Consider the following 11,522-nt stretch of genomic DNA (forward strand, 5'->3'; position numbering starts at 1 on the left):
TGTATCTCCTTTTCCTGCCATTGTTAACTTGTGCAAAGCTAGGAAGAGGCAATTATCTCTTTCAAGGGTTAGTTTATGCAAAGCTAGATGAAACTAACATCTTAGCTAAAGAAATCCCCACAGACGGAGCCAAATTATTTGACCCAAAAGATATTGAAACCTTTTTGATTAAATCAATTAATAAAGGTGAAGAGGTAAATCTCAGCTAAGTGTAATAAAATCTAGATTGAATAGTATAAGAGAAAGACAAGGTGAACAATGCTTCTTAGTGTGTTGGAACCAAATGATTATTCATGAATGCGAGAATTTCAGACGTAAGAGAATATAGCAATGAATGCAATTAGTCCAGACCAAGGGTGATGTAAGGATTTTTATTTGTAATAAGCCAAAAAGCCCTCTTACAGAGTGTTCTCCTTTCTTTTTATAGGGGACAATCCCCCTTTTTACCCTAAAAAAAATACTACACAAGAAATATTCGAAAGGCATATTCCCATTGCTCCCTATCATGCTAACACTACTACAAACGTCGTGTATTCTCTAACCGCTATTAGTTGTTACCGTTCATAACGATTGAAGGGCGTTGCGTTGTAAGGACCTCGTTCTTTGCTACACTCGATAACGGTCGTGGTCGTCCAAATTTTGACCTATACAAATAGTACCTCCATGTAATAGAATCATCCATGTGTTGATCCAAGACAGAGGTGCTAAGAGACTGTAACGGAGAACAAAATCTTGCAATCTCCCAATCATTTAAGTTCCTTGTTAGAAATACATTCCATCCTTGAGCATCAAAAAAACAGCTATAGGGGCATTATGATGCAGTGTTGTCAAAGGCGCGCTTAAGCCCTGAAGCGAGGCTCAAAACATGTTGAGCGCTTCGCCTCGCTTTGTGGGTGCTTTAGTATCGCATCAAGGTCTAAGGCATATTATTCCTTGCTAATGAGTAATCATGAAAAGGCGATATTAAACAATTGATATTTCACTTTATCATAATTTTTTTCCAATTTCTTTGTCCATATATTTGTTATTCATGCTTATAATTATTAGTCTTATACTACATATACATATTTTTACTTTTTCTCCGGTTGCACCTTTTTTTCATTAAAATCCACGCTTTATTTGCTCTTTGCGCTAAAGTCTCAATGGACCTTAGAGCTTTTTTGCGCTTTTCGCCTTTAATAACATTGTATGAAGTGAGGAAATGTTGTGGAAGAAGTCATTTAAATTCCGATATGGGTTTATTTGCTCTTGGCACACATGATCGGATAATGGATATGCATGCAGATCTTAGATCAGGCTAAAGCTTCATTTGATATCAATTGAGCTCAGAGTCATGTCAAGACTTGTGTGGATTATAAGCTGTGTTGCTCGGACTCAACTGCGGGCATCTGATATGGGTACAGATCCGAGAGTCGGATTCGACAAAATCTAAATTTTATGATTCGGGGATGCGGATCTAGGTATGGATACAGGTACTGGGATTTGCCTAAGAAAATTCAAAATTATAAAAATAGAGCTATAAAAATATTCTAAAATTTGAGAGATATTATGTGAAAAATTTGCATGTTTATCGAAGTAGCGAATATGAGACAAAAGGACTATAATATTGAAGGTATGACATTTCCCATGTCTTAAATCAGTCCCCATGTTTCATGTGTTCTTCACCCCCCCCCCTCCCTCCCACACACACCAAAAAAAATTGCCCATGGGCTTTGGTCAAAGTATCCGAAGTTGGTTGACCGAATATCAAACGTGACGGGTTCGGCATAAAAAAATAAAGAGTCCGCCTAACTTAGGTTATAAGCAGCTCAATCTCTACCTATTCGGTCAATGCCTAACAGAACACTGATTTGCTGTTAACTTGCTTCGGATTCTACTGTGTTTTACTGTTTATTGTTTGAGAATAGGAACGTATACACATTATATACAGATTTGAGGAGGGTGTAGAAGATTGATAAATAGATTATATGTATGTGCAGAGAAAACCCTTTATAAGAAGAATATGATATAAGCTTCAATGGTAGTGATGTTGACAATTTGGTGAAATATCTCAAAACCGTTGCACCTTGATGAGAAGGAAAATACACCTTTGCCTGATTTCCTTGCCTCCTTTTAATATTTATTGGGTACCTGAATTTTTGCGCTGTATATATTAGCACCTCCGTGGTGCTGTTAGATGTAGAAAAATTGCTTACTTAGCAAAAGATTTTGGACTTCTTCCCGCTTCTCATTGGTCTTGATCTTTTCTTTCTTTTACTTTAATTGATTCCAGGTTGTTTCTTCATCACTGTTGGCATTGGCCACACTTCTTGATGTTGTGGTCAGCGCACAACCTGAACGGTCTGTTTCTGTAGCTGAGTCAAAGCGTGCTTCTAAAGCCAAGGCCATTGCTGTGTCCTGTGCTGAGAACTTGCTATCTGCTCATAAGTTATTTCTGGGATTTCTGAAGTCTGAGAGCCCCGCTATTCGCTCAGCCACTTACTCGGTCATGAGTAGTTTCATAAAAAATATTCCTCATGCTATTAAAGAAACAGACATTACACATCTCGCGGTTGCTTTCCATGAAAAGGATCCCTCTTGCCATTCATCAAGGTGGGATGTGATCTTACTGTTTTCTGAAAAATTTCCAGAGAGTTGGAGTATCTTGAAAATTAAAATATCTGCTTTAAGTAGGTTCTGGCATTTTCTTCGAAATGGTCGTTTTGGATCCCAGCAAGTATCATATCCTGCTCTGTTATTATTCTTGGATGTTCTACCTGCACAAGCAGTTGAAGCAGAGAAGTTTCTTCTTGAATTCTTTCAGAATTTGTGGGTACAATGGCGAAGACTAAAAGAACTAATAATGTTCACCCTATCTTGTACAAAACCTAATTCTACATAAGAATCAATGACAAATTACCACCAATGGTAACAGAAAGAATGAATAAGGGACCACTAATGAAAATTTCAATAGTTTGGGCACAACACCTGCTCCTCAGGAAATTGGAATGCTTATGCCTTTCCAAGAATGCTCCCTTTCTATCTAGTGGATCCTACTCAAGGATCAGGAGTAGCTCATATACAACTTATGTTTCCAGAAGAAACATTACCCACGATAATTCATAAAAAGGCAGGAGATAGCATTCTATGTCAAGAGTTATCAAGAACTGCATTAGAAGGAAGTGTATTATTCTTCTAAACCAGGAATTATGCCATACGACAGAATCTCCGATACTTCTATTACTTGCATGAAGCTATGCAGAGGTGCATTGTGCTTTCAAGGAAAATAGTGGAGGATAAGAAATACAACTAAACCTACAATTTTTGAAATTGACTTGGATAAACAACACAAGAAATAGTTTCTATGCTTTGTCTTCTCCGACAAGAACTAACAAGATGGTTCCTTTTCAACCTCTCATGCTCCCTCAGCGATTGATTGGAGTGTGCATCCTCTCAACTATCCTATTCACTGCATCACGGGACATGACCAACGTGTCATGTAGCAAAATGCTGTAGACATTTAGACCCTGCCAAGGAACAAAAAAGATAAGGGATTAGCTTTTTTGCGGTCATCTCAAGTGAACAACTCGAACAAATTGTGTAGCTTTCCCTATTTTAACCAACCGTATTGCGGGCACAAAAAGCTACATAATTAAGGATTGTGGCAAAAGAAAATTATGCATAACAATATCAACAATGTTATAAAAGTCATTTTAACAAACTCGCATGAGCGCAAGCCCAAAGGTTATTGTGGAAACACATGCTTATATGCACACTGATGCTAATATAATTGGAAACTTACAATTGAAGGCAACACATTGACATAATGTACATTCTGAGTAGCCAACTTTAGCTTTTCACTGATTGGGCCACCATCTACCAGCAGAAGCTTCTTGGTATTCTCCAATTGGTTGAAATAGTTCACTATGTTCTTTGTTTTGTGCGAAGAAATTTCTAAATCCTCAAAAACCATAAGCTGCATGCAGTGCAATTGACATAACTAAATCAATGAAGTAATGCAAGAGAAGAAAAGCTTAAATCATTTTTTGTGAAGGAAAGCAGGAGTTACACAACACAAATAACCACAGTATATGCCACTAGAACTAACCAAATATAGTTAAATCTGGAGGCTGATCAAGACTGAATAAAACTGACCAACTCTTCCTCAACTAGGGAAGAGCTCACATGAAATTAAAGTTCATTGTTCCGAAAAATAGGGAGCTTTAAACTCTGAAACTATAAACTAAAGCAGTCGTCCCTGGAAGAAAAAATCTCTCAAATCCAGCTAGAACTAGCTCTAAGGCACAAACATAGTACTTCATGACTCCAATACCAAAAAAAGAATCATAAATTGAAATCATTGAACTCCAACAACAACAAAAAAATTGGTTGAAATCGAAATTCTTTTGCATATCAAAATGCTTCCTAACATGAAGAGCACCAGAAATGCCATACAAAAGAAGCAAGGATTCGTCTCAGTGCCCATTATGATCACAGGAAATGATAACCAAGACTGGCAATATACATCCAAACTACGGTGGCGTTTGATTGGAAAGCAATAGGTCTGTTTTTAGTAGAAATGATAATGGGTTTGATTTCCAAAGATGTGTATTTAGATTTGACTTTGAGTTTGATTTCCAGATAAAATGTGTAGTATTAGATTTGATTTTGGGAAATGGAAAACAATTGTATTAAAGAAAATATCACTCAAACCCTGAGAACTTCCTGGTTGCTTTCAGCCTTTCACTTCTCAAAATTATTTGGTTGCTTTCATTTTGGTAAAGGTTACTAATAGATTAAAACCGAGTGAACATTTATTTCTATTAAACATATTCTTGAATAGCCAAAAGAAAAAAAGTTCCAGGAGAGAGGAAGAAAATCAGACAGCAAGTTTTGGCCTTTGTTTTTCTTTTCCTTTTGATATGTTAATTTCACATTGCTGTTTCATTTCAAAACCCAAAATAAGTGTTTGAAACCAAACAAGTCATCATTTACTCTTTGAGTTTCTATTTTATTTTGCTTTCTTTACACTCCGAGGTTCTTTTGAGGAAAAGTTCCCAAACAAAAAACAATGCATGCGTGGAAGGGGATGTGGCTTGCCTTCCCTTCAGCTGCACGAGCTGATAGTGCAATCTTCAATCCTAGCCGCCGAACCTTCTTATTCAGTTTGATTGCGTGACTTCGTGGCTTTGGACCGTGCATAGTTGCACCACCTCGAAACTGCATCGATCACGAAAACCCATTATAATATTTCTGAACCGATATCAAATCATGCTAAATTGTGATGAATTCAAAACAATCTGAAAAAGAAAACGGCAAGATGATGTAACCTGAGCACCACGCAGTGTTCCATGCCTTGCTCGCCCAGTTCCCTTCTGCCTCCACGGTTTTCTACCAGTCCCACTAACTTCACTAATGGTTTTAGTTGAATGGGTTCCCTGCAACACTCATCGAGAGTAGGTCAACAACACCATTTGAATCCTCTACTGCCTTGGCAAGTAGCTATAATTTACAAAGCTTGTAGAATCAGGGGAACAAGCATAAAAGATAGTAAAACAATTTTCTTTAGCAAGGCGATTTTTGCCCCAAAGGCATATGAGTTTCTGTGGTTTTCATATGCCTCAAAATGATCATCCTGATTCTCTTTTTTCCCCAGTAAGTCCCTTTGTTTCCCAGAGAAGCAATTGACAGTAAGACGAGAAATGGAAAATGATAAATGCTCTTAAGCACGGGAAACACAGAGTGAAACAGGAATAGCTTGCCAATATGTATGCTCTCTATAATTAAAAATTTGGGATTCAAAAGAATCGTGCACATACCTGCTGACGTTTTGCTAGCTGCCATCTCACAACACGATGAATAATATCCTTCCTAATTGGCACATCAAAAACATCCCCAGCCAAACACATAAAACCCTTGTCTTCATTATGTAAGTTCGTTACTGGAATGACCAGGTCCTGATGGAGCCCTGCCACATACAGTAATCAAAATGGTAATTACACAAAATCAGATGATATAAATTCATCCACTGGAGTAATTTTTCAGTATAAATGAGGCAGGGAATTATATGGACGCAAACAATATACCAACTCTATTTTGTACTATCAATATGAGGCAATCATCCTTACAAAGGGCAACATATGATGATCTAGGAAGTGTATTCTCATAGTAGTTGAAATGTAAACATATGATGATCTAGGAAGTGTATTCTCATAGTAGTTGAAATGTAAACATATGATGATCTAGGAAGTGTATTCTCATAGTAGTTGAAATGTAAGGCAGGCAACAAACAGTTTCAACTATTACTTCTTCGTTACTTCTAAAGCTAAAGGGGAATAAAATAGCAGATTGTACTTAAACCAACAACGTGGCGATCAAGGAAAAAACATTTCCATGAAGCATGATAGCTAGTTGTGTTTTCATTATATTCCTACAGCTTCTAAGTTAGTCATGGGAATATGAGGAACTATAATTCCATTAATCAATACTCTACAATCTTTTTGTGCCAAATAGCTGACCTCAACATGCTTAGTATTGCGGATAGTAATTGTTGTTTTTGTGCCAAATACTTAAAAGTACACAAGCCCCATTCTCCAGAAAGCTAAGGAGTAAAAGTGAAACTTCCCCAAAAAAAATGCAGTCGATGCCAAAGATACTTGTTCTGCAAGATGTAATATCCAATAACGTACTACTTTACGCTATTCTTTATAAACTGAGGGGGTTCACTAAAAAAATACTTGTAGGTACTACACAAAATGATTGGAATAGGATTATTCACCCAATATGGCTACCCAATTAAACACTCATTGCAATTACAAGATGATTGATCTATATAATGCTATTACCATGTCATTCCAATTATAGTTCTTAGATGCTTGCCACACTTTTGGATTAGGTGGAGCATTATTATCCCAGTGAGCAGCAGTGTCATCCGTTAGGAATTCCAAGTTCTGTCTAAGACATTGCTTGGGTGTTGAAAGCAGAGAAGGGGAACAGCATGGAAAGGGACTCCCCAGGGAGTTATGTTGACCACATGGAGGGAATGGAACTGAAAAACTTTCGAATGTAAGGAAAAATCCTTCTGCAAATGTAGCTGATTTGTGTAACTTTTTGTATACTAATGTTGAACTCACAATACCCAACATGTATAGATGATTGGACGGTTTTTGTGAAAATAAACTTAAGTTAGATAGGTTTCCTTTTACCTATTCTGTACATGGTCTTCCCCTATTGTAATACAATTCCTTTACGAGTCAAAAAGAAAGACTACATTTTTGCTTTCCTATCCAATCCTGTTCCATGCTTGTAATTGAGACATAGTAGTAGTTGTTGTTGTTATATCATATTCTATGCATTCAAACACAGCCAACATTTCCAAATAAAGCATTTGGCAAGCAGGTTTTAACTATTAATTGTCAGCATATACAACAATGAACAATAAAATTTCTAGCAGAAGTGCCAGACCACTAGGCAATTAATGAAAATGTCAAAATCCTTATACCTATCTCACGCTCTGGAGTTGAGACACGTTTCTTAGTTAATAGATCTGAAGGAAATGAACCGTCACTGGAATCAGGGGTCAGGATGGAAGTTGAATATCTTCGACAAGAGAGGAAGAATGACTCATCCTGCATCGAGAAATTAGAAATAGGTTTATCATACATATTAAACAGGACTCTCTTTGACACTACGAGGTTTCACTATTCGATTCATCTTTGCTCATCTCAAACTCTATCTAAATACAAGCCTGGACAGCTTAACAAGCACCACTAAGCTAAGAGAACATTAGACATATAACAATAGTGTTTAATATACATATAAAGAGTACTCTAAAGAATATCAGTAACAACATCTCATTGAAATAAGCGCGCAATGAGGGGAAAAAAGAACTTACAATGACAATTATTTACCTTTCTGAAGACAGAAGATTCCACACAAGGCACATCAACCCCAAGAATATGACCCTTCCCTGTTTCACAAAATTATAAAAAGAAACATAATATGCATCTTAGGATTCTTAGCATCCATAGAAGCAAGTGAAAATTGTACTACACAAATAGGGATAAATACAAATTTTTTTGTGCATATATTAACTTTTGAATCCCCTTGCAGTGGCAAAAGGTAGTTCGAAAATTATATTAGGGTAACAAGTTTGAACCTTTTGAATCCCTTAATTAAAAATTTCTAGTTCTGCCACTGCTTTAAAAGACATAGGCAGATCCAACATTAAGACAGCAGATATAGGCACACCAGTGCCTTCTGCACTAACTATACATACGTATAATTGCAAAAAAAAACGAAAAGATACAATCTTTATATTAATCCTGAACCATTGTAACACAAATACAGTGGGTGATGTGTGTGTGTATTACTCTGCACCCACTGACTTTAAATCTTGGATCCACCTGAAACTAGATTTTACAATAAAGATTTAATTTTTCAATAAAATCTTGAAAAAAAAAAAAAAGGGTTTGTGAAGAAGTGAAAAAGGAATACCATTAGAAGCAGAAAATGGAGAACCCAAGCGACCAAGTGAATTTAGAGAACCAAAAGACCGCAAAATCTTCCTTGAAATGGACAAAGCCATGCTCCAGATTCAGCACAACACAAAACGAATCAATCACACATTAATCAGCTCCAGCGAATTTTCAAACTTCAGCTAATAGAGAAGAGAATAAATGGAGATATTATTAGCTACGAAGGGAAAATCGAATGAGGAAAAGGAGGCACACAGTGAAATGATCTACAATTGCAAACTCACAAAAGGCAGTGTGTTAAACCCTCCCCGTGCGGCTAAACCCCGATTTTGAAACTCTTTTTTTTCTAGGGAAAAGGCTCTAATATACCCCACTACTTTGAAAAATAGTACATTACTCTCCCCGTTATACTATCATCCCATTTAAAGGTCTACCGTTAGAAAAATGGTTTAAAATACCCTTATTTTTAACAACCGTTTAATAAGGCAATTAAAATACCAACTGAAAAGCTAAGGTAGACAGATCTGACCCGTAAACTGTTAATATAACCCATTAAATGTCTTCTTCTTTCCAATACCTGTGCATTGCGAAAAATTTTGGGTTCGTATCAGAGAATTTTTTTGCTCATCTTCTCTCCTTCTTTCCTCGAATGTGAAATGTCTCAAGGAAGCTCATCTACTCTCGTCTCTTCTCAGATTAAGTGTCATTATGGTTTGATAGCCAGCCACTTAACTACGAAAACTATTGCTAATCCTGGAAGGAAATTTTATAAATGCCCTAAACCTAAGGTTTGTTGGTCTCATCTTCTAAGTTTGTTTTTTCTTTTTTCCAGTTGTATAATGTATAACTACAAATTAAGCTTTTCAATTGTATAAACTATAAGTGTTTTAGTCTAAATGCAATTTACTGTTATTGATAGGATTATTCATGTCGGTTTTTCTTGTGGGAAGATGAAGTTTTCCCAGTTAATCCTATGAGTGCAAATAAAGAATTGGGGTCGTCAATGGATATTGTTATGTTGGACATAGAGAAATTGAAGCAAGAAGTAGCTGCCATGGAGGCTAAAAATTATTCTCAAGTGATTAAAGTTTCAATATTGGAAGAGAAAATATCAAAGACGTGGATCATTCTATTGATAATATTAGGACTATTTTTGGGGTTCGTTGCTGCTTCAATGAAGAAATGATTGGCTTAGGAGATGTGTTCATTGTAATGTTAGCTGTAGTTGGGAGTTAACTTGTATGTGTCTAACTTGTGGGTGTCTAATATTAGGTTGCATTGCTACTTAGCTGCTTTGTATTGTTAACGTTTCCTACTATGTTTTATTGGTTATTTTTGTTGTTTAAGTATAAAGCTTTCTTGTATCATAATTCCCTTTATCACAAACACAACATATCTTCAATATAGTTCCCTTTGTAATGTATATCCCTTTGTGACAAACACAACATATTTCAACAACATAATGAAATACATAGCTGGACAGTCAGCATAACTTCATTAAAATTCAGCTAACACTTCATTAAAACTCAGCATTCACTTCATTCAGCAACATAAACATTACAGTTACATAACTTCATTCATAGACAACATAATTCAACATCATTCTGTTGAAAGGACCCAAAAGGGATGTCACTTTATAACCCCAAAAACTGATACCACCCAAGTAATAAAATGACATTCACATTGAAAAGTTTAAGTTAAAGGACCTAACAGTTAAGTTAAAAGTATTGTCACATGCAGTAATTACATCAATCCAAGACACAAGAAACTATCACATGTTCAGAACTTGACTAGTTATGTGCATTGCCATTTCCTTTTCTTGACTTCATCTTGGCTAGTCATTGCCTCTCTAATTGGTTTTCTGTTATGGCAGCTTTTCCTCTCCATGTAATATTTTTGGGTGAGTAAGGAAGTTGTATTGGCAAACTTACACCACTGGCGTCACCAACAAAGTTAAGAGTCCTTGTTCCAGTTGTTGTGCCTAGTTGCTCCTCCTTTGGAGTCTAGTCTTTGCCTCTGACACACGCCTTGGCATTATAGGTGGGTCTGGATTGTTTGTTTCTGGATAGTCGAAACCTGCTTTTGGATAGTCAAAATCTGCTTCTGCATTGCTAATGGATTGCTTCCTAGACAGGGATGGTGTTAGCATAAACATGTAATGAGATCCAGAATTGTTGCTTGCTTGATTGGCCTGACTGGCTTGTGGTACTGTCAGTTGCAGCTCCTCTTCTAAGGACAGCCCTGGAGCAGCTGGAGATCTAGCCATGTTCTCCTCATGTTCTTCATCAACCAATGTCCTTGATCTCTTTTTTGTTTTCTTACCAAACTGTGGCTGCTTTCCCTTGCTTTGCTGTCAATGATATAAAGTAACATAATTAGGACACTATATTAATTCAGTTAACAAGTAATATAGTAAGGGTGTCAGGTTACCTTTTGACATCCCCTAGCATTATGCCCAGACTTTCCACATGTGGAACAAGTCATCACCCTGCCTTTTCTGGATTGGGACCACTCCCCTTGCCTATTTATTGTCTCATTCTTTTCTCTAGTCCTCTTCATTTTAGGCCTACCAGCCATATTCACTATCAGGGGTGGATCCATTGCATGAGTTGACTCTATATTCCAGAACTTCTCTCCTTTAATTGGTTCTAACTTATGTGCATAAGTGGAGAGATAAGCCTCATTGGTGAACCACCAATGAATCTCAGACACAAGATTTACTTTTTTGTACAGTAATGCTCTGATTGCATGAGGACATGGGATCCCAGTGAGGTTCCATGTTCTGCAAGTGCATTTTTTCAGGTTGATGTCCACTATATACTTTTCAGTAGTTCCTTCATTCACCTCATAACCATCTTTTCTATTAGAATCAACAATACATTTTTGTGCACTATTCAAGAATTGATAATATAACTGCATGGTAGGAGGACTTACATTTTCAGTCCAAGACATCACTTCACCTTCATGCTCTCTCAACATATTCATCACCTTAACTCTTATGTCTTCAAGCATTCTGATAATTGGCTTATGCCTAACATCTAGTATCCATGAGTTGAAGGATTTTGT

The 11,522-nt window shown here is 36.7% G+C and overlaps 1 protein-coding gene across 2 annotated transcripts; it reads right to left on the bottom strand.

The window, feature by feature from the left end:
* Positions 1–3,127: 3,127 nt before the first annotated feature.
* LOC107794981 (uncharacterized) lies at positions 3,128–8,864 on the bottom strand. Of its 2 annotated transcripts, XM_016617538.2 has the most exons (9): positions 8,741–8,864; positions 8,476–8,638; positions 7,890–7,948; positions 7,481–7,607; positions 5,799–5,947; positions 5,310–5,417; positions 5,080–5,199; positions 3,782–3,955; positions 3,128–3,506 (listed from the first exon to the last, which is right to left on the bottom strand). In XM_016617538.2, the coding sequence occupies exons 2-9, from the start codon at positions 8,564–8,566 to the stop codon at positions 3,405–3,407; spliced, it is 930 nt and encodes a 309-aa protein (XP_016473024.1). In that variant the 5' UTR covers positions 8,567–8,638; positions 8,741–8,864; the 3' UTR covers positions 3,128–3,404. The 2 variants fall into 2 exon arrangements, with proteins under 2 accessions (XP_016473024.1, XP_016473023.1); XM_016617537.2 differs by having other exon boundaries at positions 8,476–8,793.
* Positions 8,865–11,522: the final 2,658 nt, after the last annotated feature.

This window comes from Nicotiana tabacum, chromosome 20 (assembly GCF_000715075.1).
Source record: "Nicotiana tabacum cultivar K326 chromosome 20, ASM71507v2, whole genome shotgun sequence".
In the NCBI taxonomy this organism is placed as follows: domain Eukaryota; kingdom Viridiplantae; phylum Streptophyta; class Magnoliopsida; order Solanales; family Solanaceae; genus Nicotiana; species Nicotiana tabacum.

Excerpts from the sequence above, each read along its gene's own strand:
- LOC107794981 (XM_016617538.2), bottom strand. The coding sequence starts at position 8,566 with ATGGCTTTGTCCATTTCAAGGAAGATTTTGCGGTCTTTTGGTTCTCTA. Across the intron at positions 7,949-8,475 it reads TCCATTTTCTGCTTCTAATG|GGAAGGGTCATATTCTTGGG; the intron begins GTATTCCTTTTT and ends TTTGTGAAACAG. Across the intron at positions 5,948-7,480 it reads AACTCCAGAGCGTGAGATAG|GGCTCCATCAGGACCTGGTC; the intron begins GTATAAGGATTT and ends TGTATGTGGCAG.